This window comes from Archocentrus centrarchus, chromosome 10 (genome assembly GCF_007364275.1).
Source record: "Archocentrus centrarchus isolate MPI-CPG fArcCen1 chromosome 10, fArcCen1, whole genome shotgun sequence".
Classification (NCBI taxonomy): Eukaryota; Metazoa; Chordata; class Actinopteri; order Cichliformes; family Cichlidae; genus Archocentrus; species Archocentrus centrarchus.
This window is the reverse complement of record NC_044355.1, coordinates 24,061,278-24,086,997: the sequence shown is the minus strand read 5'-3', so window position 1 is coordinate 24,086,997 and position 25,720 is coordinate 24,061,278. Positions and strand designations below refer to the sequence as shown.

The following is a 25,720-nucleotide window of genomic DNA, read 5'->3' as shown; positions in this document are numbered from 1 at the left end:
CAGTGCACAGTGGGAGCCTTGAACCAATTAAACATAATTTTAATGCCACGGGATTATCTAAATATTTGAGGGCTTGAGGTACACGTGCTAATTCGACAAATCATATGAGAAACAAAGCTTTAAACGTCGCTTTAGTCAAAACACAACATGAGTCATTACAGTAATAGTTGTGCAGTTGGTTTTCACTTCATTACAATAAGTATATACCCTATTTAAATGTGTTTTCAAGTCAGCAGTATCATTTAAAGAGTCATTTTAATCACATCGTACCATAATTATCCTTTGGCTGACAAAACAGAGCCTGCGTTCATTGTGCACATTATCCAAAAATCAATCATTTGCACAAAATGGAGGGTAATAGTGTTTATGAAGAAAACAAGAATCCGCACAGAGACACAATCCAGGCAGATGGTTTTATCAAGCTGATATACAAAGTAAATATCAATATATTCGTTGCTATTTTACAGACGATCAAAGAAATGACCACATCTGTAATGCTGAATATGTTTAACACTGGCCGTGCAGGTTGTTTTAATTTGTAAAGAATGGGCCGGCGCTCTTTTTCTTGCTCGGTGCTACATGTGTGGACAGCCCCACTGTCTTTCCTCCAGCCTGGCTCGTAGCTCGTAATTAGCCTTTGCTGTCCTGACCAACGCTACAGTGACGAGGGAAGGCAGAAAGACACCATAATAACGCTGCGCGAACTGGGTCTTTATGACCTTTTTCTGAGGCAGCAGTGCACAACGTTTGGATAGTAGTTACACTGAATTTTCAACATTCTGTGGTTGTCTTCAGTGACTTAATCAGCCCCGTTTGCATGCACTTCGCTTAGGCTGCAGCCTCCTGCTGGTAAAATGACTTGAGTCACTTTCTTTCCACAACAAGGGCCCACATCTTCTTAATCATATGTTTTTATGTGTTTTTCTTTCAGCCCCACAGCATCACCCAGCCCTAAAATAGAATATATGATAAATATATAAAATCGAGAGCTGTACATACTGTGAAAAGCCATCCAACTGACATGGATTTATCAGTGAAGTAACGAAAGCACGATAAAATGTCTAAGCTCTTTTTAATATTGTGATTTAAAAATGATGCTATCGCCCTCACACGTGGATATTTTTCAAATACTTTTGCTTCCAGGAGAAAGATGTTCAAAGCACACAGTGTGACACAGATAGCTCCAGGGTTATCAAAGTGGCTTTTTGAGATTGTGATAGTAGCTTCTGTATCCCATGATGATCTCAATCCTGATACTTAATATACCGGAGTGAAATGGAATGGCGAGATGTGCTGAAATACAATCAGTCCACGTAAAATGCGGGAGTAACGAGCTGCTTTAATATCATAATCCTGAGCTTTATGGCTTTATTCTAGCCAAAGACCACTACTCCAGCTAAATGCACCAAATACTGCCAAACCGATGTGTGCATACTGACCACAGGTCTGTATATATTAGCCTGGAGGGATGGCGTTTGTCCTACCTCGAGGGTTATTGAGTGCAGCTTCCGTGGCCTTCCTGCCCTCTCCACAGTGGCTCTGGTCAAAAGGTAGACACTGCTCCCCTGTCCCAGCAACTACCTCAAGATTGCGAGATGGATCTTTTGGCTGCCCAAGGTTCCTCACCCTGTAAACTCTGCGACTGCTGGTGTCAGACACATACAGAACTTCTCCCCTTGGGTCCATAGCCAGATAGTACTTGTGGGCAGGGCTGGTGCTAGTGAGAGAAGGTGGACAAAGTTAGTTGAAAAGAAAGCAAAGCAGGTAACATGGTTTCCCCCAGACATGCAAAGGTCCAACTAAAAGTGTTCCAGCTAGTTTTTAGTCAGTGTGTTTTATTGTTTCCCCACTTGCCCACTATTGTATTACACTGCAATTTGAGGTTATACTGACTGAGAGACTAGCCTAGTTTTGGAAATGAAAATACACCTCCATATTCCTGCCCAGACAACACCATCACTTGAAGTATAGGTATTTAGAGGCAATTAGGTCATCCCAGTGAAAAGCATTACTGTGAGAGACTCCTGGAGTAAATCTGCGCCTGTGCTGAAGCAACAAGATTAATGTCTTCTAATTTACATAGTACAGATGGCCACAGTCTCTGCAGCTGAAGAGCAGTCCTGAGTGATAATCTTATTTTTAGCATTGTGTATGTTAGGGACATTCTTAATATGGTTATGAATTAAAAATGTCAGCATGTTCTTTGTTGGGTTTTTTTTTTTTTACATTTGAGGGCAGAGTGGGGCTTTCAAACATGCATGCATCAATGCAAAGAAGTGGTTTTGAACCCAAATTGTAAATCTTTCTCCTGCTGTAAGATAGCAGTTAAGTCGCCACAACTAAATAAAAAAAACAAAAAAACAAGTGCAAATGAAGGTAAGAAAAACAGATGGACAGAATCAGAATCCTTATACTTGCTTCAGAAACATTTACATGGGTCCTTTCAGAGTATAAGAACAAACAACCAGCGAGTTTAGTTAAACTGTTGGGAAAAACAGTGCAAATTCTTCCCGAGTGAGCGTAAACCCTTTTTTATGAGGAAAGAAATCCTGTTTAAAAGGGAAGTGGCACCGCTGTATCCAGAGATAAGGCTCTTTGTAATGAGCTACGCCATTCGACATGATTCTTGTAATGAACAGACTGCAGACTAAATTCTGGAAGATGTAACACTACATCGAAATAAATAATTCCTTCTTTTAGTGCTGATCTGTCCGCAGAAACAATAACAAGATGCAAAGACACCGACGATGTAAAACTGAATTTAAATTACTCTCACGTCCTAATCAGAAACCTTGTTTCCTGAGGAAAAAAAAAAAAAAAAGATTGGCTTTCACTCTTCTTGATTTCTTTCCTTTGTAGAAGAAATACACTGCTCTGGATTTTGCATCTAACATACCATATAACTAATAAAATCAGACAGTCCCTGAAAGCGGATGCTTTCTTGTAGCTTTTAATGAGATTTCCACACCAGCGTTAGTTTGGGCTACTTTTCTTAGCCCTCAGGTTTGATGGCTGCTTTCACACCAACAGTGACCTGCAGTTCTTTACATAAATATTCAGTTGGATTAACTCATAACAGCTGACCACTCCAAATGGTCCCATCTTTCTTGGGTGTTTCCGGCTCTCATCTTGTTGGAGGAGCCATGACCAACGACTGAAATAGAGCCCCTGACACTGGGCAGCGTGTCTCCCTCTAGAATGCCTTCATAAGCACAGATTCAAAGCAAAGCAAAGCAGACTGATTCTAAAACACAACTAAAAGAGGATTCACAATAGTCTATCCGTACTTTGCCCCAAAATCCAGTTCGTCTGATTAACCTTATTATCAGTTCAGGAATAATTCAGCAAACTGCGGCCTGGCTCACTTGAAGAGTGGGGACCTGGGTGCAGTTCATTTGGACTTGGGCGCATTACGCACGGATTTCTAACACTTCCTCAACAGCAGCTTCCTCTGTGAAAATGTTCTTAACTAATTAACAAGATGGTGAGAGGATGGTGTGTCACCCCTTCCTTAATTAAGTCACAAAATGAATAAAATCATGGAACACATCCTTTGAAGGAGCATGTTTCAAAAGTGTGTGTGAACGAAAGAGACAGAGAGAGAGAAAAAGGCAGGAGTTGAAACGCTGAGACAACCTGATCGAGGCCAGGAGGGGATTTGGGGCGGAGGAGGAGGAGATCAGTCTTGGGCAGCCGTGCCTAGTGTGAATACACCTTAAGCCTCCACCATGTTTCAGTGTGTTTTCTTCTCAACGCTGAATTCATGCGCCATGCTCTAAATGAGTTTAATCTGTTCAAAGGATGTTCTAGCATTACAACTGGTCTCCCAACATCTTCTTTAACCTTGTGAGGTCTAAGTCATCAACAATAGAACCCCCCCCCCCCCCCCCCCCCCACACACACACACACACACATATAGCAAAGGGTTAGTTTTATTACAGATGATAACCTGAACCTCACAAAGTTAAATAAACACCATATTTGATTTTTTTGTTTTAAACTTTCAAAAGTTGGGCTTCCTTTAAGCTTCCTTTAAGTTCAGTGCAATAACAATACCAAAACAACTTCCAGAGAACTTTCCTCATCTTAAATGGGCTGAACGGCTGCTTATAAGAACGAAGAAACCCGTGACGGGGCAGCACAGTGGTGGAGCGGTTGGCGCTCGTGCCTAACTGTTGCCTTCTTCCTGTGAGTGTGTGGGTTTTTGCTCGCTTCCTCCCGCCGTCCTGTGATGCAAGATCCTGATTTACAAATGCAAAAAAAAAAAAAAAAAAAAAAAAAAAAAAAACTCCTGACACCTGCCAATGACAAGCTGGGTCACCAGCCAGCTTCGTTGAGCCGGGCAAACTCGCACTGCTTCTCAATCCTAAAAAGTTCTTGTTCAAAGTCTTTGAGTCTATGAATAAAAGGAAACATAAGGTCGGCATGCCCTGTTTTATTCGGCTCCTTGGAAGGAGAACGGCCTGCTTCCTCTTGCTATCCAAACAACATATCTTGTTGAGCAGAGATTCGGCCAGCTCCTCTACATGCAGGCCAAGTACAGCAATCGCTTGGACTTGATGGCCTCAGGCGCACTATGGATGAAACTAACTTCTCTGCAACCCGCAGTGAAGAAAAAAAAAAAAAAACCTGGCAGAGAACCACCAGGCACAGGGCTCACGCCAACTTTAAAGCAATTTAGCTTATTTGCTTTGAAAGTTAAGCTTAAATCCTTGTGGGCTTTTTTTTTTTTCTTCCAGTTGCTTCAGACTTTTTCCTTGGTCGGGTGATCTGGAACAATTAAATGCTTCTTGTTGGGCATGGCTGATTATGCTGCTGTTCATGATCAATAACAAAACTTAATTAAAATTTGAATGTCAAAATTTCCAACTGTTGAAATCATTTCTTTCCATGTGGTTAATACAAACTAAACGGTTAAATTAATTATTTATAATTTGGCAATAACATGCCTTTTTTTTCAGGGTATCAAACAGAATATTGACATCATTAATAAAAAAATGAATATACAATGTAAATAGAATGAATAATATATACACGAAGATGATTTTGTATGACACCAAAAAAAAAGAGGGTAGTCAGAGGGAAGTTAATTAGCCTATATTTAGTCTGATGGGGGCGGTGAGGGATTTGGATAATGTGTAGAGGGTCTGCCGGCCTAAAAGAGGTTGAGAACCACTGACCTATCTAATGAAAGGAAAGATGGACCAGCTGAAGACAGCACTTATAAATACACTTATTCTTAACTACTTAAACAATAACTTTGCACAGGCCATTTTAAAAGACCTTTGCAGCACTACAGTATGAAGTATTAATGGAATCTTCCCTCGCTGAGGTGAAAGGACAGACTCTGGGCCACATCTGCTCTGCCAACTTAAACTGTCTTTCTTTGATAAGGAAGTAAAGAAGCACCGATGTCAGTGCCTCTTTTTTTCCTGTTTTCAATCGCACACCTGCATAATGCCCAGTATAAAAACAGCAGTATGCACAAACCTACAATTGCCTACAATAAAACCACGAGGATGTTTTTGCTAACATTTTATAGTGTCATATATATATTTGTCAGCAGAATTGTACCCACATGTCAGGCAGCGATAAGAAGCCTTATGTATAAATGTATGCGCAGACTGCATAAGGTGGAGAACAGCATAATCCTCCCATTTGTAAATCTTTCCAAAAGCTGCGTCAATGCATGATATTTCTGAGATGAGACACCTTGGTTACAAGAGCAATAATGCATTTTGAAAATGACTCGTCAGCTGTAATTTTATGCCTGTATGTATCCAAATATTTTTTTTTTGTTTCTGTGTTTTTATGTGATGTAAAATATATGGGATCATCTTTACTGTTAACTTCGTGGCCTTTCTATGGACCGTGGTACGGCATACAACGAGTTCTGCTGCAAAAGAAAATAAGAGGGAGCAATAACGAGGTGTGGGGAGAACATGCAGCAAAGGTCCTGGACCAAAATTAAACCCAGGCAGTTCTGACCTTCACCGAATGAGTCACGGGGACAAATAACTGCCCACTGTTGTCGTTGCTTTATGAAAAGTGGACAAAAGCCTCAGCGCTTATTCAGCGGGACAGCAAACAGACAGCATGTCGTACAGGAAGAAAGACCTAAGTGTGGAGTCATGTACACGTCCTACTGCTCATATGAAATTGTCTTTTTGTCCTCAGAGCCTCAGCCTCACAGCACACTGCAGCAACCGACTTCATTCGCCCTCGTGCTTCCTGCGAGCTGCGTACTGTCCTTTGTGTCAGATGAATGCCAACACTGTGGGCAAACAGCTGTACAGACAAGACGTGACTCGCTTCTGCACATGCAGTCCACAGTTCATTAATTACACACAACCTTTGATATTGTCGAGCTGTTGTGTTGCGTTGTGTTGCATTATTATTAAGACTTGAACGTAGCGATCAACAAAGTGAGAGTGAATTTAAATTTTGCACTTTGAACACTGTAACTAACCGAGTTCCAGGCAATTACTTTTGTAGCGTGAAATTCAAAGTCAGCTGGGTCTGGTCAAAGGTTTCCTGCCAATTAAACTTGAAGACACCCTGTTAAAGGTTTCTTTTTTCTCCTTTCTTCCAAAGCTATTCAATAAAAAGGAAAAAAAAAAGTCCTGCAAGGAAAATTACAATGTCAAGACAAATATTTCTCTTGTCACGCTTGCGCTCAATTAAAATATTTTTGCCCTTTTTTATTTATTTATTTTTGCAGCCAGCAAGCTCTTATGATTTTCAGTATGCTTTGGACAGCCTTTCAGCCTCCACCCCCCAATATCCCTCTCTTTTAAAACAGAATACGTACTTTTGACATAAGCCTGAACCTTCTCAGTACCCAGAAGAGGGAGAGAGAAAAAAAACCCAAAAAAACCATCAACATCGGCAGGCATGCTGTCAGTCATCTAGTCCATTAAGTGCATAACTGTTTACAGAGCTCAGGACTGAACTGCACATACATAATTTAAACTTGATCCTAAGAGAGTTATTCACAGAGTTTCAAAATGTGCCACTGGTTCGGCGTGCAGCATATCATATTTGCCGGGCCTCTTGAAGCTAGCGCGAGCATTGCACGGCGCATATAACTGATTACAAATCTCTTCACCTGTCTTTTTCTCAATTAGATGCTCATATCTTGGAATACTTTCCTCCAGTGGAAGGAAAATGAACAACAATAACAACCGGAGCGCAAACAATCCCACTCCAGCCCCGCTCGCTCCCTCCGCACGTAATAACAAAACAGTGATCAGAGTTGATAGACACAGTGATCCAGCTGTTCCCGACTGTCTCTCTAAATCGACCGTCTGGGCTCTCAAATAATATTGTAGAGGACTTCCTCCCCTATTTGCTTTACTCCTTACTCAAACTCTTAAAGGGGAAAGAATAGACAGTGGTTTCATGTTGAGCACTTCCCATATTGTCTCCCCTCAGAGAGCACCTTGTTTTGAAGCCCTTTTGGCTGATCGGCACTTTGCTGGGAAGGATGCATAGTGAAAAGCTTTGAAAGCTGAATATGGATGAATAATTAATGCATTTGACTTAGGAGAACAATAGCATAGAATAAAGGAGAAACTCTAACATGCTGCTAACAGTAAAAAGCTGCTGTGGAGAAAAAGAAGGAAGCACAAACTAAAAGAGAAGCCTCCAGGGTAAGGAAACACTATCCAAAGTGCCTTCAGAAGAATCCAGCTCGTGCAGTACAGGCTCAGACCAGCGGTTTCCAATCTCGTTATCTCGTTTTATCTCAAACGCTAGCCAGATTAACTCAAATGCTCCTTCACTGACAAAACCCACGATCTTCTAAATGCATTCACTGGAATTTAGGCCGGAGTCAAATTTTCTGTTAATAATATACATTAGTAGATTCTTTCATACAAATTTTAGCTGATTTTTTTTTAAGCCTGCATTTATACTACAACAATAGACCAAATACTTTATGCATTAAACTATTTCAACTATTCATTATTTTTACATGGCCTGAAATATTTATTCAGCTACTCATGGCTAAACGCCTAAGGAAGAACGTTTTTTAAATCTATTTTGGCATCTATTATTATGTATTTAAACTAGCTTAAATTCAGGTAGGTCACTAAGTCAAGTTCAGCCACAATCAGGCGATCTCAAGCCAACTCTACTCCACCGCCTCTTTTCATTCTTTGCCTTACTTGTGTCGGCTTTTCTACTTCTTTTCTTTCCTTTTTATTCAAATTTCTTATGCAACACAACAATCTCTCCACTTACTGTATGCCAAACACAGAAGCATCCCACTGGGGAAACACTGGCTATGTCTCTACTGTAGAAAATTACCATGGCTTGCATGTTTATATATTTTTGACATTTGTTCCTACCCACCCACAAAGTACAATCCAATCAGATTATCATCTCTGCATGGTTTAAATTTTTTGGCACAGTAGAGATACGGTATCGCGAAAAATAGTCAGCATTCTGAAATTGGATAAACCCTCTCGTTCTCTTCCCCAAACACCCACAAGCGCGCGCACACACACACACACAATCAGCTTGATATGACCCATGATAGGGGTGCACGCACAGACACACAAACATCAGAACACACACACACACACACACACACACACACACACACACACGCACACAGAAACCCTATAACATCCATCTAATCTTCTGTCAAACATAGCGTATAGAGCTCACAGCACCACAGAGGCTTGAGGCCAGGGACGATGTTGAGGCCACTCCCGGCCTTGGGCTTTTAGTCTGGCTCAGGAAATGAATGAACCGAGGCATCCTCCAAACAGACTTTCAGTAATCCTCTAAAAAAATAAAATCCTTGACATTTTGGCTGCGGTCCAGCGTACAAATTTAATATCACCTAGTGAAATTTAAATGAGACTTTTGTAGATCCAACTGCATTTGGCGCGTATGCAGAACTCGCATGTGTGTGTTCAAGGAGAAGGTGGGTCAATGCAATTTAAAGGAAGCAAACAAAGTTAAAGCTCTGCGGGGCATTTTGCAACTGTCTTTTCCCTTGACACGTGTTTGTGCAGGTATATAAAGGAGGTGTAAATCACCACTTCTCACCTGTGTCTGGTATCCCGGTTCCTGATAACAAGCCATAAAGGAGTGTTTGAAAAGGAGAAAAGAGAAGGTAAAAACAATTATTTATGAGGCTAATGAGAGTCACTCAGAATTTTTATAGGCTACAAAATCTCCTCCCCATAAAGTGAAATTAGGGTTGATTTAGAGAGTTGTATTGTTTCACATTAAATATTAACCTAAACAGGAACCTTTTTTTGGCATGTCCTCCCAGAGGAAACCTCTGCCTGAACCAGAAATATTAGTCAGACATACAATAAAAACAGTGAATGAGAGTAAAGATACATAAGGAGAACACTTTACAGGACAAATGACTGTGCAATCCCATTGAGATTCTACGCTTGAGAAAATACAGAAATGAGAGAATGTAATGCCTGCAGCGCAGTAGGAGATATCATCGTCATAATCCAGAGAAAAAAAGAAAAAAATAAGCATCTTTGTTTCACAGCGGAGACTTTCAGCTTCTCTCACATCCTAAAGAGGTAGATTAGAGTCTGTGATCTCTAAACCTCACGCGCTCCTCCTTTGCATGAAGACGAACTTCAGAAAGAATTCCACCGAGATCAAATAGATCACAACTGCAGATCCCATCCGCAGCTAATGCCATACTAACCCATATCAGCTGAGCTAATTTTGTTTTACATTGTGCTCAAGTGAATCCGACGCGCAAAATCCCACCGCTTCCTGTTGTGAGATAACCCTACCAAGAGCAGTCTTATCACGAGCATACCCAACAAGATCATTACTCTCACTTGAGTTCCAGTATGGTTCTGGTGTATCCATCTGGGTGGACCCTGCGAATGAAGTTAAAGTCCCCCACGTAGAGAGAGCCGTCAGGGCCGCTAGCCAGCGCCACGGGGGCAAACAGCATCATGTCCCGAGCTGCGCCGCTGCAGCTCGGGACACACGGGACGCTCCGATAGAAGCCATTCCCCATCACAGTGCTGATAACAGGGGGCTGCTGGGACAGGAAGACGTTTTCTCCATTCCCTTTGTGAAGGATTCCTGGGGAGAGAGGAATGCAAAAGGGACATCAAAGGCCGTTTAAGCATATTTCCTATCAGTCAGGTTATGCTAATGTTGCTGAAATCCTTTATGAACGCGACATTTTTCTCAAAGCATGAATAGTTTTGGTTGTTTCATGTGTCAGATTTGGTGCAATTTTTTTGTTTTGTCTGAAGTCATCACACTGGATTTAAGTGGAAAGAAGAGTTTTGGGAAGAGTGACGCTTTTCCACCGCTTTGCACCAACCAAAATTTGTCCCTTTCATTTTACAACAAATCTGAACCAACCTCACAAACTTAGATCTTATGAAAACATTGCATGCTTAAACTTTTCACAAAGAGTGAATTCAGATTTCTTTTTTTTTTCTTTTTTTGTGCGTGTTTTCTCAAACCATTTTCTGAGCAGCTTTAATGGCAATAATAGTTATTCTGTCACTTGGTGGCACAATGCAGCTGAGTCACCCAGTCTCCTGCATTTTGTTGTCCTTACCTCAAGGACATCTTGGACTTCTAAACTCTGTATCTTTTCATGTGCTCTGTCTAGACTATCAAAACATAACTTAAAAGAAGTAACTTTGAAAAGGTGGCTTTGAAAAGGAAGCCAGCCTCCAAATACCAAAATCAAACAAATAAACTCACCGCTGCGTATGTTAAGGGCATGATGTTTGTCCAGAGACCATCCTCCCAGGTCAGAGGGGACCAGTTCAAATCCCTGCATCATAGCAGTCCTTCTTTCCCAGTGGATAACACCAGGACATACCTCATACTCATAGCCAACTGCCACTGGAATAGAAACACATGCACACATTGAGAGCTAATATCATGCAGAAACAGAAACATGTAATACCGACATGTATGTGCTGCAGCCTTGCTGTGCTTAACACTGCACCATGTAGAGCAAAATGACTGCATGCGCTTGTATTTGAACAGAGCCTGACAACAAGGCATTGAACACAATCGCACACAAGTTTCCCCATATCTTTTTCAAAGCCATATTGTATTGAGTGGTGGGATAGATGAAAGGCCTGTAGGGAGACCTCATCACTGTTTGTGTTTGAGAGAGATCAGTGAGGAGTGGGGGCGTAATCAGGAGGAGTACGTCTTCATGAAGGAGCCCTAGAATTAGCTGCTTGGCCTCTTAGTTGTAATGATACGCTGTGCAGCTTCCCACTACAACTAACAACTATCAACAGCTTTTTATATATATATTTTTTTTTTTCCCTTTTTTTTAGCTTGGCAGGATTAAGTATGTTTCGGCAGTAATTTGCCACTTGGAATATGTTTAAAGGCAGCAGGTGACAAAGCTGCAGGAGCTTTGAAAGCAAACACACAAACGTGCTTGCATACATGTCATTCTACAATGTACAATCAGGCACGCACGCACACACGCAAGGAAAGAAGCCCATGCACTGAGTCATTAGCCAGTTTCAGAGGTGGAAAAAATAAACACGCAAGCAATATATTTACATTTTGCCTAATTAAGCAAGTGCTTCAATACAATTTTAAAGGCAATTATGCAACTTTCTTCTGTCTTTCTCTCTTTTTCTCATTCCAATCATTGTACAGCTATAGTTACTCTGAAAACTGCACCACATAACAAACAAGACCACCTGTAAATGTATGTGCAAAAATATGCCTTTGCTAAAAAAGCTGAAATAAACTGTTTCTATCATAATAAATTTAGAGCAAAATCCTTGCGACTAGGAAAAATTGGTGGTTGCTGAGTGATTGCATTTCATTTTTTCGCTGCTGGCAACAGGTTGCAAATAGTTGGAGCGACCAACTGGTCATCAGAGGTTGAGCGTGCAGCACCATCAACCTCTAGATGACCACTTCTGATCGCAAAGAACTGCACAGGCAACCTGTCTGCAATCACTCTCAGACAGATTGCAGACTGTTTGCAAATGATCATCATCTCATCTGTAAATGCAGACAGCCTGCCAATGAGCGCAGCTCGTCTGCTCCGCCATTTAATTCTCCAAGTGCGGCTCCATTATAATGAATCACACAAAAATGAGTTACCAAGGCAGGCAATTTACTGCTAGCTGCGCTAAATGTAATGCTGAAAAGCATGTCGTATTTTGCGAGTGTTCATTTATTTGGAATGAGATGGGGAGATGTTATCAGTTATCAGAGTGTGTAGTGGATGACTCAAAGCTGCGAGTGCAGCGCTAAAACTTTGGCTCCTGTCTTGGCACTCTTTACTCAGTCCTCACTCTGAGTGTTTAGAGCCAAGCCCCGCATATTCGTGCTCTGCATTTTATCAAAATTGAGCTGAACTGAACATGGAGGAAGACAGAGGAGAATCCCAACAAAAGATGCACATGATACATCTTGTCCTTTTTACAGTGAGCAGACCAGGTTCCAGTGTTTCCAGGCTTTTAGTGACATTTCTACACAGCGATCGAGTCACAATGAAAACACCTCTGCAGGTCTTTTCTCAGCACTGTGTGCACACAGAGCAACTTCCACTTTTCTTTCTTTTACTTCCCTTGATAGGTGCCATTACACAACATATATCTGCATAATATATACCTGTCAAAATGCAGCTGTTAATAGGACCGTGTTAGTGTGTCAGATTAATATCTGAATGTTACAATATGTAATATTGACTTTAATAAGGGCCTACAGTTTCACACAGCCGGCAGAAAAACCCAGAGGGATGCGCACATTTATGCATCTGGCTCAGTAACAGCATCTTCACACACACACACACACACACACACACATATACACACACACACACACACAGCTCGGGATCTGATGGGAAATAATGTTTTTTGTTCTCCTGCACATCACGCACACCAGCTGCTACTCACAGATCTCAGGTTTATGCGGAGGAATAGTTTGTAATAAAGCAGCTTTTCTCTGGATAAATCCTGTACTCCATCTGAGTCTCGGCCTTCAGGTCCACACACAGTCCCCAGCAATTTCTATCAGAAGAGTTAACCCTGATTTAATAAACACATTGATTCTCCTTCAGCCTCCTCTCATTTATCTGAACTGCCACGGTGTTTACAGAGAGAAATATAAAATCTGTACTTACAGTGCAGTCCTTAGACATTTACATATACATGGTAGAATTACTGAGGTTACCACACTTAATTGCTCTTTATTTCAGTTAAATTACAAAGATTTTTATTTGTGCTCAGTGGTATGCTACTTTTATATAAGGCTGAGTGAACTGAGGTTTTGGTCACCTGGGAGGCAGCAGAACAAATTGTAAACACAGTGAGACTGGTAAATTATGACCTTATAAAATTGTTATGGCAAACTTATGAAGTTAATAAAAGAGACCTCCTCCTTTTTCAAACTTACGAAGTTACACATCTACCAGAAACAGCTCTGTTATCATTTATTAGGAGTCGTGTTTCCGGCCAGCCGCTCATTCTAAGTCTAGCACTCACTGTCGCTTTCATTGCTAAATATCTGCCTTTCACAGCTAAATGGAAATGTCTTTTTAATGAAATCACCTATATTGACTGTATCAAGGCACGATGGAACTGTGGTTAGCAATGCTGTCTCACAGCAAGAAGGTCCCTGGTTTGAAGCCCAGCTGTGCCTGCATGGGTTTCATCTGAGTACTCTGGATTCCTTCCACAGTGCAAAGAGAGGCATGTCAGGTTAACTGGTGATTCTAAACTGGTCACGGGTGTGAGGCAGATTAAGTGCTTTAAGTGCTGTATGAATGCACCGTTAAATGTAGCTTGTAGTCTAACGCCTGAGAGGTCAGCAAGACTGGAAAAGTGTTACACAAATGCCAGCCCATTATAGTTCAAAAATGCCAAACCTTGAAGTCAAGTTAGTTCATAAATCAATGGGTGATGGCACAGGGTATACATCCATAGTTTATATACCGCCTATAACCAGCCCTTTGTCACTGCAAACAGCTGCCTGCTATGCTAAACTAAAAGAATAGTCTTGGTTTAAATGTAAAGCTGAGGACAACTGCAGTGGAGATGATTTTTCTCTATTAGTTTACCACCTTTCAAATTAATACTCAGTAGTCTGATCATTTGTTTGTATAACGATACTGATCAGTATGGTTTTATTACAGCATTTAATGATTCATAGTGTTAAACTGCTTTGAGTGACTGATGGGCATTATTGTCATAAGTAACTCCGAGTAACAAACATCTTGTGGTCGTAAGTAACCACAAGATGTTTTAAAAGCAACAGGAGTTCAAAACAGAGCACATTTTAAAATGATACAGCATCACTTAAATGAATATAATGATATACTGTACAGTAAGGTTAGCTTGACACATCTGACACAAAAGCTGAAGAAGAACAGTTGTCGCTGTCAATCACTGTTGGCACTGATCTCTTTTAACTTGCTTCACTGTAGGCCAACACGCCTGTGAACTGATGGGTGCTCAAGGGAAACCGTGCGGCGAAGTCAGCATGAAGAGCGGATGAGATGCCGGAATACGTAAGTAGGGGCGCTCGCATTATGCAGAAACTCGGGAGATTCCCATTAACACACAGAGAGAAACTCTCAGCAGACACACGGGGCCAACTTGAATCTCCAAGTCAGCGGGTACGATCGATGAGGTGATTGGGGAGAGAAAATAATCTGTAATTTGGGACGCTGGGGATTCTGGAAGAGAAGAAGAAACCTGATAGTGTCGGACAAAAGTTCTTAGAGCCTAGGAACTCTCGCTTGGGTTTTCATTCCAAAGGTCCATTTGTTTCAATTTTATTCACCTTAGGACCAGTTAGGCTGGTAATCTTAGGTTTCTGAAGGACAGAAACAGAACTGAGAGGCATTAAATAATGCGTAGCTAAATATGTTTCCCACAAAAAAAAAAGACCTTTTTTGAAAGAAATAATGTCTTATAATTTAAAGTATTTGCACCGCACTTGTTCTGACCCTTGCAGGCACATTTGAAAAGCCTGTCTGATGACCCTGAAACCATTCCAGCCTTTACAAGATGTATTATAAGTTGCCGTGAATACATTTCAGTAAATAGGAGCATTGCTCTGTTTTCTTAAAAAAGAATTCTACACTAAAACTAACTTAATATGAAGAACAAAGCTTTTCCAGGACAAAACGGGCAAAGCAATCTCAAAGGAAAAGTGTCAGTGTTTTGAGAAGTGCTTCACAACCGAATATTACTGTAGCTATATTACAAGAAACAATACAAGCCTCAGCACAAGAACACACACTCTCTCGCAAACAATACACATGCGCGCTATAGTCCATAAATTCACACTCAATATCTCACAGGTGAAAGCTTTCATTCCCCACTGCCGGAGCCTCAGGCAATGTGTTCACCCCAGCAAACAGAGCATGATCTCCCTTTCTCTTGCTCTCTGTGGCACATGGGTGTGTATGCATGCATAGACGTATTGGTGTGCGTGTGCGTGTGCGTGTGTGTGTGTGTGTGTGTGTGACACAGACCGTGCTCGTCTGTGTCTTTGCACCAACAAAGCACGGGGAACTATAGAGAGGGGAGGATCAGGGGAGAACATGGGGAGAGAAGACAAAACAATGAAGGGCAGAGGAAAACAGGAGTGAGGTAACCGGGGAGATCACAAAGAATGGAGGAAATAACAAGCAGGGAAGAGAAGCAAAGAGAGTTCAGGACAGGACAGGAACACAGGAAAACACCGTCAGGGTAGAGGAAGAGGGAGGCAGGGGAAAGGGGGCAAGGTGGTTTAACAAAGCGGGGGTAAATAAAAATAGGGATCATGCGAGCTGCGAAGAGGTGAAAGATCATGAGAGAGCCGGAGCAGATGAAATGCAGCTCTAACAGATAAGAAGAGGAGGGGAGGGGATCAGGAGGGAAAAGAAGGCCTGGGGACGGAAAGATGCAATCTTTGTATGAGGCCCTACACTCTAGTGGACAAAGAGTCTGGTAAGCCTGATCTCAGTGCTTATGGAAAGCTCTATCTTGCAGCTGCACTGTTTGTGTACACTCTGCCACAAAGAAAAAGCCGCGGACACAGATAGTGGAAAGTTCAATGGTTTAAGCCTTGATGGCATCTTACAGAGGCTGTTTTTGCCATAATGAACCAAAAGCGCAATAACAGTAACAGTTATACATCCCGTAAATCTGTTTTCGTGCAGGTGAGAGAGGACACTGGGGAAAAGGAGACAGTAGGCCGCAGTAATGAAAACCTTCAGTACACAGATTTGTATTTATGTACACTTTTTTTTTTTTTTTTTTGCTTCCACAGAACCAGCTCTGTCAAAACTGTCCAAAGGGGCTATCTTCCTGTCACAGCTGACAATATCTCCGCAGAATATTTGTAGCCCTCCATCTTTTCACTCCTCCCTCTCTGTACATCTCTACTCCTCTCTGCTGTCAGCGCTGAAGGTTTCAGGGACCCCGAACGGAGTCTTAACGGCTTGCCGATCACCTTTCTCACACATTTCTCTTCTCGTTGCATTTATGACATGTTCTGAATGTCATAATGATGTTTTACTTATAGGAAACACTTTTGTGCATTCCAGTAAATCGGCAGTTGTCAAAGCACTGTTGGAAAGTTTAAATCAAACGCTGCAATCTCCCATCTGTAATTTCGTAGCAGGACATTGTCCATTAACAACTGGGTGATTATCCACTGAATGGTCAATCATTTACACAATGACTTCCAATCAGGTTTCTGTGCAAACCACTGTGCTGAAAACAGCCCCTCACAGACCTGAGAGCTAACAGGGACAATGAGAAACTCTGTTTTTCTCTTTTTCAAAGGGTTTTATTCATCTGGTTGCCATCCTATCTGAAGGAAAACATTTCTCTGAATCTCTCAGATTTGATGTATACTAATGCCAACAGGAGCTCTGCTTGAAGGAATAGTTAAATATCTCTGCGGGCAGGCTTGTTTGTTTCCTTATCCAGAGTTGGACGAAAAGATTGATAGCCCTCTCATATCTGTGAATTAAGCAGAGCGAGGGGAACGCAGCTACCCCGGCTCCCTCCAAAGTTCACAGAACTCGCCTAAAAAGATGCCTCTAAAGCTCACTAATTAATGTAGTTCAACTTAGACAAAGCTGTAAAAAAAAAAAAAAAAAAAAAGAAGGAACAAACTGTTTTTTTTTAAAGAAGTTGTGGTCGCTTTTTCTTGGTGAAAAACATTCTTATTTGTAATTGCTGTGTGGCTGCGGCTCAGAAGGTAAGTGGAAAGTCTGCATGCTAAAGTGTCCTTCGATAAAATACTGAACTCCAAAATGTCCCAAATGCATCCACTGGTTTGTGACTGTGTGTGGCAGATAAAGTCTTTAAAGTGCATAGAATAATGCTCAGTGTTAAAGTGTGGCTGGTAACACTGGTTAACATGATGAGAAAAAGTGCTATATAAAACTGCCCATCCCTTTGTTAATAAGTAGCAGATATAGTATGATGTACTTTAATATTGTAACAGAAAATGAACCAGCTTTTCAAGGGGGGGGGGATTGCAATGTGACTGCAATGGTCAGAACATGTGCAGTGCAAATACGTTAAATTTTAAGACACGATTTTGTTAAAAAGCTCTTTGTGGAAACTATGTTTAGCTATGCATTAGCTAACGCCTCTCTCTGTTTCTGTCCTTCAGAAACCTAAGATTATAAGCCTAACGGTTGCACTAACCCCTTTATTTATTTAGAAAAGTAGAAACAATTCTATGTTTCTGGACAGAACTGGAGAAGTCGTCTCGCCCTGCCTTATGCACATGAGATGGTATCGATCGTCTCGTAAAACTATGAAAGGGCGCAAACAAGTAAAAGTCTGAACCGTTCCTTTAAGATCCGCAGTTCACCAAACATCACCAAACACAAATCACAGGAGATCAAACTCAATACTTAAAACTTTAATCGCCTAAAAACCAAAAGAGGCCTTTTTTAAATCTCTCCCTGTCTCTCTCACACACACACACACACACACACACACACACACACACACACACACACACACACACACACACACACAGGAGATTATTATCATTATTTTTTGAATGTGAAAATTATTATGGACTGATGGCATCATTATGTTTACTATGCAGGAGGTCTATCATAATATTATCATTCATTTTGTTATTATGTTCCCCCAGGTAGATGGCTTTCACATGGCACTCAGGACTGCTGCTGGTTTTAATTTATCCGAGATCAGTTGGATGTTTACCTATGCTTTTAACAGACTCTCCCATGGCCAAGAACAAATCGATAGTTTGTTATAGTTTCTGGATCCAGAAGTTCTCTTTTCTTTCAGGGGGTGGTCTGCGTGTGTGCGTGTTTGAGTAGGGCGGTGGTGGTGGTGTACTTGGCATGAAAGCGAGTGAGGGGGCTGATATGCAATGTGTTTGTTCCCAAATTAAAAACAAAAAACTGAACAATTTGATGATTAAAGCACGACATATTTCATATTTTACCTACCAGTTGCATAAGTGAGGCCCCAGACCTCCTGGCCATAAACATCCGTCTTGTTCCAGACCAGTCTGTGGACCAGACCGGGCCCAGCAGGATACCACCGCTGGTATAACCTTCCTTGGACCGAGGCGCGGACATGCACCTTGGACAGACCGCCCAGTGGGGAGACAGGGGATGATGGCGAGGGAGGTGTGAGGAGGACTCGCAGCAGAGAGAGGTAGCCTGCAGCACGTGTGCTCAAGTAGTTCAGCGTCACAAAAGCTCCTGGAATTGAAATGTCTTCCTGCACCGCCTGGGGGGGGGGGGGGGGGGGGGGGAGATAAGCAGGAGAGCAGAGTGAGAAACGCAGGTGATGGTGAGAACATCAATGAGAAATGAAAGAGTGAGAGAGAGTAATATAGGAAGGAAAGGTGTTTTATCATGACTTTGTATTTGTATAATGAGCTAGAGTAATAAGTGTTATTGGCGGGTACAGAAAAAAATAGCTGCAACAGTAAGGTGCAATAAGTACACCGAGTATGTGTCAATATTTTCTCTTCTTTTTAATAAATGAAATGAAGTCTGCACCACAGAAAATAGAAAAATTATTAATACGGCACTGTGCAGAAGTCTTAAGTCACCCCTCATTTCTTTATTTTACTTGGAAAACAGGGAATAAGTGCAGTGATTTATTGAAATGTGCAAATATACATGGAAATATGTTATATACAGCATTTAAGGCAAAAACCGAGTTTGTATAATTCTGACAAGCTTGAAGTGAATATCTGGTGTGACCACCTTTATTCTTCAGCACAGTCTGAACTCTCTGAGGCAGCTTTCTTCTTATTTCTTTAAGTAGTCTTCAGGAATAGTTCTCCAGGCTTCTTTGGATATTGGCTGCCTTTTGTTATTTTTCTCCATCAAGATGATCCCACACTGCATCAGTAATATTGAGGTCCAAGTTCTGGGGAGGCCAGTCCATGACTGATAGTGCTCCATTGTGTGTTCTTGTATCCAGCTATACTTTTACTGCACTGGCAGTGTGTTTGGGATCATTGTCATACTGAAAAATGAAGTCGTTGCCAATCAGACGCCTTCCAGATGGTATTACATGGTGGATCAAAATCTGACTGTACTTTTCTGCGATTATAATCCCATAATTTTGTTATAATTTTAACATGATCTCCAACACCACTGGCTCAAATGCAAACCCAAGCTGTGACAGAGCCTCCACTGTGTTTTACAGATGGCTGTAGACCCTCACTGTGGTGCCTCTCTCCTGACCTCCTCCTTATATATTGATGACGATTTGAACCAAAAATTTCACTCCATCAGACTTGTTTCCACTGATTTTCAGTCCAGTTCTTGTGCAGTTTGGCATCCCTCAGCCTTTTCTCCCTCTTTCTCTTACGTCCCTCCTTGATGACCAATTTTAAGTAACTCAGACAATTTCTGATGAGGCTCACGACCACTTTAAAAAAAGAAAGTCTGGCTCCTTGGAAGCCAACTATAAAGAATAATACAAACATACGTTTCCAAGTATGCCTGCACACGTCTCAGTTAATCGCTGCACAGATTTCCCATTTTCATAGTAAAATATAAAGAAATGAGGGGTGACTCGAGACTTTTGCACAGCACTGTTTATCCAGTATATACTGTTTAACTATATTAATAAAGTTATAAAATTTAACCAGCTGCCTTTGTTCACTATACTCAATATTGTCACCTTCCTAAAATAAAGCCATTTTCTGACAAAAATTAATATTTGTTTGCCTGAATCAACATATTCTCAATAAAATGACAGGCTATTATTTTAAGAGAGTGTCGATATTCATACAGGCTAAAACCACATGCTGATAATTACTTTAAATCAAATTTTATTAATTCACATTTTGACGTTACACGCGTGAACAGTAAATGCTGCTCTTCGCCTTTTGTTTACCTGATGCCGGTGTGAGCTAAACCATTACTTGCCATGAAGATAAAAATGCCCCCTCATCCACGCTGATGTTCCGATGATACTAATCTCACCTGATTTTGTAAAATTGAACTCTGAAGCGCAGATAGTGTGTTTGCTGTCATGATTGATGATGTTTTCGAGTAAAAGCGTCACTTTTCTCTCCCACGAAAGGATAATGTGCTTTGTGCTTTTATCTGACAAAAAAAATAATGTGGCGAGAGTGAAAATAAAGACACGGGGTGCGGCTCTGTTCTCTGTGAAGCAAAGGGGAAAAAAAAAATAAATCTTTGGAGTTTTGTGAAGTAAATGCACAATCACCTGTCTGGCTTTCAGACACCTCATTTGCTTTTGTGGTGAAGAAGTGCAGGGATGTACCACAAATTTGCATTTTGCTCATTTGCTATTTGCATGATGCAAATATGAATTGAGCTAAATTTGCGCCGTCCTGCTTGTCTCGGTCCTGTGAGACCAGGTCGGTTCGTTGCTGAGCTGTTACGAAGTTTATTTAAGCTTCATTCTGGCTGACACGTCACGTGCATGCATTCAATTGTTGTTTTTATTTTATGATTGACTTCAGGCAATTATGTTCAATTAATCAGATGATTGTTAAACCTAAAGAATATCAGGAAAGCTGAAAAACCGCTCATCAACTTAGCCATATTTTCACAGTGGTGCACCGTCACATAGCTACCATAGTTGCAGACTCAACATAGGTTTTACCTGTAGCTCAGGTACGGCCGGGCCTTTCTCTGCACATGCTGCTGTGTATCTGGGAAGCGGGTAGGGCAGGACTAGAGGATAGGGGCTCAGAACACTCTTGATGTCACATTTAGGAGCTTGAGCTTCCTCTCTGGACATTGTCACCTGATCCAGAACCAGAAAGTTGTTATTTGGGGTCCAGATAGTGCGTGTTTGAGGGAGAAAGGGTGGGCGCTGGAACATCAGAGTCACAGACATGGCACCCAAGGTCACCAGGTCAAAACTAGAGAATAATGAGCAGAGGAGAAACTGAGTTTGGAAGAGGAAGGAATTAGAAATGTACATATCTGTGTATCTTGTGCAAAGATTTGTACCTTCCATCCTGCCTGCTGATGGTGTAACCATACTCGGGATGCTGTGGAAATGTGATGTTGACTCCAACTAAAGGAGAGCCATCCTGCAGCACAACGCTACCTCGAATCACAGCTACCCGACTGCCAAAACAAAGACAAGAGGGAGAGAAAAAAGAGAGAGATAAACAAAGAGAGGGAGAGATGACAGGTTTACAATGATGGAGAACATAATCACTGTTTGAAGAGAGAGGCATATTGTGACACACTTGCCAAATGACCTTGTGTGGGAATAAAAAGCAGCTGAATTTATTCTTCTCAGTACAATTCCATTCTTTAGCACGGGAAAAAAAAAAAAAATCTGCCAGAGTCTGCCAGGATACAAGGATCACAAATATAGCTTCACCCACACAAAAACCTTTCAACACCTTGTCATAAAGAAACCAAAACTTCCACATCACTTTTATATTACAGTGACAGTACTACCTGCCGCAAAACAGGCCAGGTTGTTCTTTCAAAAGAGCCCTAAATGATGAGAAGCATCTCTTCTATTTGAAAACATTTGTCTTTATTTTGGAGGTAAAGTATGAAATACACTGTTTAAACCTAGAATAACAGCTGCACGGGTGGAATAAAGACAGATTTAGAGCGAGGCACACGCACACGCACACGCACACACACACACACACACACACACACACACACTCTTTGATGGAGTCAATCTGTTACTCCAGAAAAAGGATAAATGAAGGATGGTGAGGGTTCTCCGGGTGACTGCGTAGCCCCGTTTGTTACTCCTGTCCTGAAAGCTGCAATCGATTTCCTCTCAGAAAAAAATGGCCACATAATTAATTTATTTGTTTATTCTACAAGTGAACCAAGAGAGGGGGGGGGGGGGGGGGGGGGGGGGGGGGATGCACTTTGCCATTTGTCAAAGCGGTATCCCCTTTTGTTTTCCAAACCAAATTTTCTAGGTCATCATAATGTCGGTGAGATGGATTTCCGCTCTTAGATGGCAGTCAGAGGGTACTGAAAAATTTATGGTGACACCTTTACAACTGGTGTAACTGAATGACACATAAAGCATTAATATGTACCAAACAAACACTCTGTAGTTGTATTGTGACACGGATACTGGAAGAAAGAACAATGCACTGTCGTGTGACTGCTGATCTTCAGGGTAACAGACGTACGTGCAGGCATGTGAACACATGGAAAGCCTCATTCACATGCAAAATACAGATCGTCATTAAACAAATGATATCCAATGGACGTTGTAATCATTAATACAGGTGTACTTTGTCCATTATGTGCTCCTAAGGTCTTTCATCACGCTGTGCAGTAGAACACCTCAAGGACACAGACGCACAAAACAAATACAAGACGGAGTTTTGCAAGCGAACAGAAAGCCAGCCGCACAAAGAGTAAACAAGCGCATACCTGGTATCAAAGGGCACGTCACCGGGGAGAGTGTGTGTGGCCGCCTTGCCGAGGAGGAAGTGGATGCGGTGGTAGAAGTTGTCAGTGTGCGTGCTGGTGGGAGAATGGGGTGTGGTGAGGGGGAGCGAGCCCTGCTGCAGCAGGGCCAGCGGGTCGGCCGAGCCCTGACACAGGGGGTCTGAGCCGCAGCTCAGCTGCTCACAGCAATCTGGATCCACGCAGTCCATCAGGCCATCTGAAAGGGACGGGAGGTCAAAAATGTACAAACTAAAAACAGCGACAGTACACAAAAATACATATTTGCAAACAAGCAGCCCAAATGAGGAGGTTTAGAGGGGAGCTGAATTTACTACTTTGCGTTATAATGCATTATTAAGCGACTGTAAAGTCCTATTTGAAAGGCCAAGGTACTGTACCTTCAGTGAAAAGACGAGAAGCAGACCCAATAAAACCTCAGACATAATATCAAATAAATGAGTCTTGCAATGCCGGCCAGTGAGAAACTCTTTCGGAGTAATGCAATCCGCAATAATGAACTATGCATGCATCATCGTTATCACAAGAATCAATCAAATGAAATTTATTAGGGGCCATGAGAGTACAATTATAGCATCTATTGCTATAAATCAGACCTGAATCGCCAGCACTATTTGAATGTGATCCATAAAAGGCCGGCATAAACAATGAGCCACAGATACAAAGCAGGGCGGCAGGTAATAGGACCCAGGCTGGCATTTGTGTTTCCTATTTCAAGCCTGTTTCTGAAAAGGCAGGAAACACTGCTGACATTTAAATGCATCTGACCACAGAGCAGAGAGTTAAAGGCCAACAATATTCTATTATAACCTCCCCCTACAAAGATAACTCAGTACAATGGCTGAATTCCATAAGATTCACTATCTGAACTTGAAAGCACATTATTAATTGAATTTGAAATATCATTCAAGGAACAGACAAGTTTGTGGCTTATTAGGGAGGCACAGTTGTTAAACATTATGCACAAAGAAGAGCAGTAAAAATGGAAATTTTGAACACATGTAATACATATAAATATGTATGTGTATGTGATTTTCACCGCTCAAATGTGCAGAATAAATGCTGTTTTTTTTTTTTCTGTCTTCAAGAGGAACCACAATACATTTTTTCTTCACTCCCATCCAGGCAGAATAATTGAAACTCTCTCTTCATCATTCCTCTTTATTCTCTGATTACTTGTGATAGCATCATTCCATCTCTGTCTATCTTCAGAGACAAAAAGATTGCAGCGAGAGAAGGCTATGAGAATCTACCGTATATCTGCCAATTAAGAGAGATGGCTGAACTGTGTGGCTGAAAATAATGGGATTTGAAAAAGCTGCACAGAGAGGTGGAAGCATTGAAAGGTAAGAAGTAGAAACTGTCTGCATAAGGCCTTGTAAGCAAGTATTTCTTTAGCATAATCATGAGTAAATTCAACAGTTTTGTACCTTTGGTACAGACATTTAGACATTTGAAGTTTATTATTCATATGGTATTTCAATGCAGTACATTTACAGTGACCCCTTTTTGCATATGCTGCTGTACAGTGTATTCAGTGCCTCTTTGTCGTCTGGCTTCCATCTGCTCCCTACATCAACCTCTACATAACCTACTCTTTCACAAAGAAAAAAAAGACATGCTGCTCAAAGAAAATTAAAGAATTAAAGAGTTTAGCAACAAGTCAGTTAAACTTCTGGGATATTGATCTGCTCAGTTAACTAGCAGAGGGGGCAGTTCTGTTTCAGCTGCTTTGGTATTAATGAAATTAGCAACAGGTGCACTAGAGGGGCAACAATGAGACAAACCCCAAAGCAGGAATGGTTTTACAGGTGAAGGACACTGATATTTTTTCCCTCCTCATCTTTTCTGACTTTCACTAGTTTTGCCTTTGGCTAGGGTCAGTGTCAGTGTCACTATTGGCAGCATACCTGCACCCTACAAAGGTTGCACAGGTAGTCTAACTCTTCCAGAAGGTTTGCTGTGTCTCCCAGCACAGTCTCAAGAGCATGGAGGAGATTCCAGGAGGCAGGCAGTTACTCTAGGAGAGCTGGACAGGGCCACAGAAGGATCTTAACCCATCAGCAGGACCGGTATCTGCTCCTTTGTGCAAGGAGGAACAGGATCAGCACTTCCAGAACTACAAAATGACCTCCAGCAGAAACCTGGTGTGAATGTCTCTGACCAAACAATCAGAAACAGACTTCATGATGGTGGCCTGAGGGCCCAATGTCCTCTAGTGGGTCTTACTCTCACTGCCCAGCGCCACTGAGCCCAGTTGACAAAATTGGTAGGTCCACCACTTGTGCTTTTCACAATGAGAGCAGGTTCACCACGAGCACATGTGACAGATGTGAAAGGTTTTGGAGAAGCCGTGGAGAATGTTATGCTGCCTGTAACACTGTTCAGCATGATCAGTTTGGTGGTGGGTCAGTGATGGTTTGGGAAGGCATATATCCATGGAGGGATGCACAGACCTCTACAGGATGGCACCTGATGGCACCCTGACTGCCATTAGGTATCAGGATGAAATCCATGGACCCACTGTCAGACCCTACACTGGTGCAGTGGGTCCTGGGTTCCTCCTGGTGCACGACAAAGCCTGGTATCATGTGACAAGAGTATGCAGGCAGTTCCTAGAGAATGAAGGAATTAATATCATTGACTGGCCCCCAAGGTCGCCTGACCTAAATCCAATATGGGACATTATGTTTTGGTCCATGCAACGCCGCCAGGTTGCACTTTAGACTGACTGGGATTCCAGTAAATGCCTGCGTCCAGATCTGGGAGGAGATCCCCAGGACATGCCCTGAGGTTGTCAGGCATGCATACAAGCACGTGGGG

General features: G+C 41.8%; 1 protein-coding gene across 1 annotated transcript in view; it reads right to left on the bottom strand.

Annotated features, from left to right (window-relative positions):
• Positions 1-25,720, bottom strand: part of tenm1 (teneurin transmembrane protein 1) — a 178,266-nt gene that overhangs the window by 40,722 nt on the left and 111,824 nt on the right. Inside the window, exons 15-22 of the mRNA XM_030739166.1 lie at positions 22,862-23,096; positions 21,446-21,565; positions 21,093-21,354; positions 18,440-18,725; positions 10,720-10,863; positions 9,828-10,080; positions 9,061-9,081; positions 1,485-1,717 (exon numbers count right to left, since the gene is read on the bottom strand). Coding sequence (XP_030595026.1) covers positions 1,485-1,717; positions 9,061-9,081; positions 9,828-10,080; positions 10,720-10,863; positions 18,440-18,725; positions 21,093-21,354; positions 21,446-21,565; positions 22,862-23,096 — 1,554 coding nt within the window. The remainder of the gene's footprint in view (positions 1-1,484; positions 1,718-9,060; positions 9,082-9,827; positions 10,081-10,719; positions 10,864-18,439; positions 18,726-21,092; positions 21,355-21,445; positions 21,566-22,861; positions 23,097-25,720) is intronic.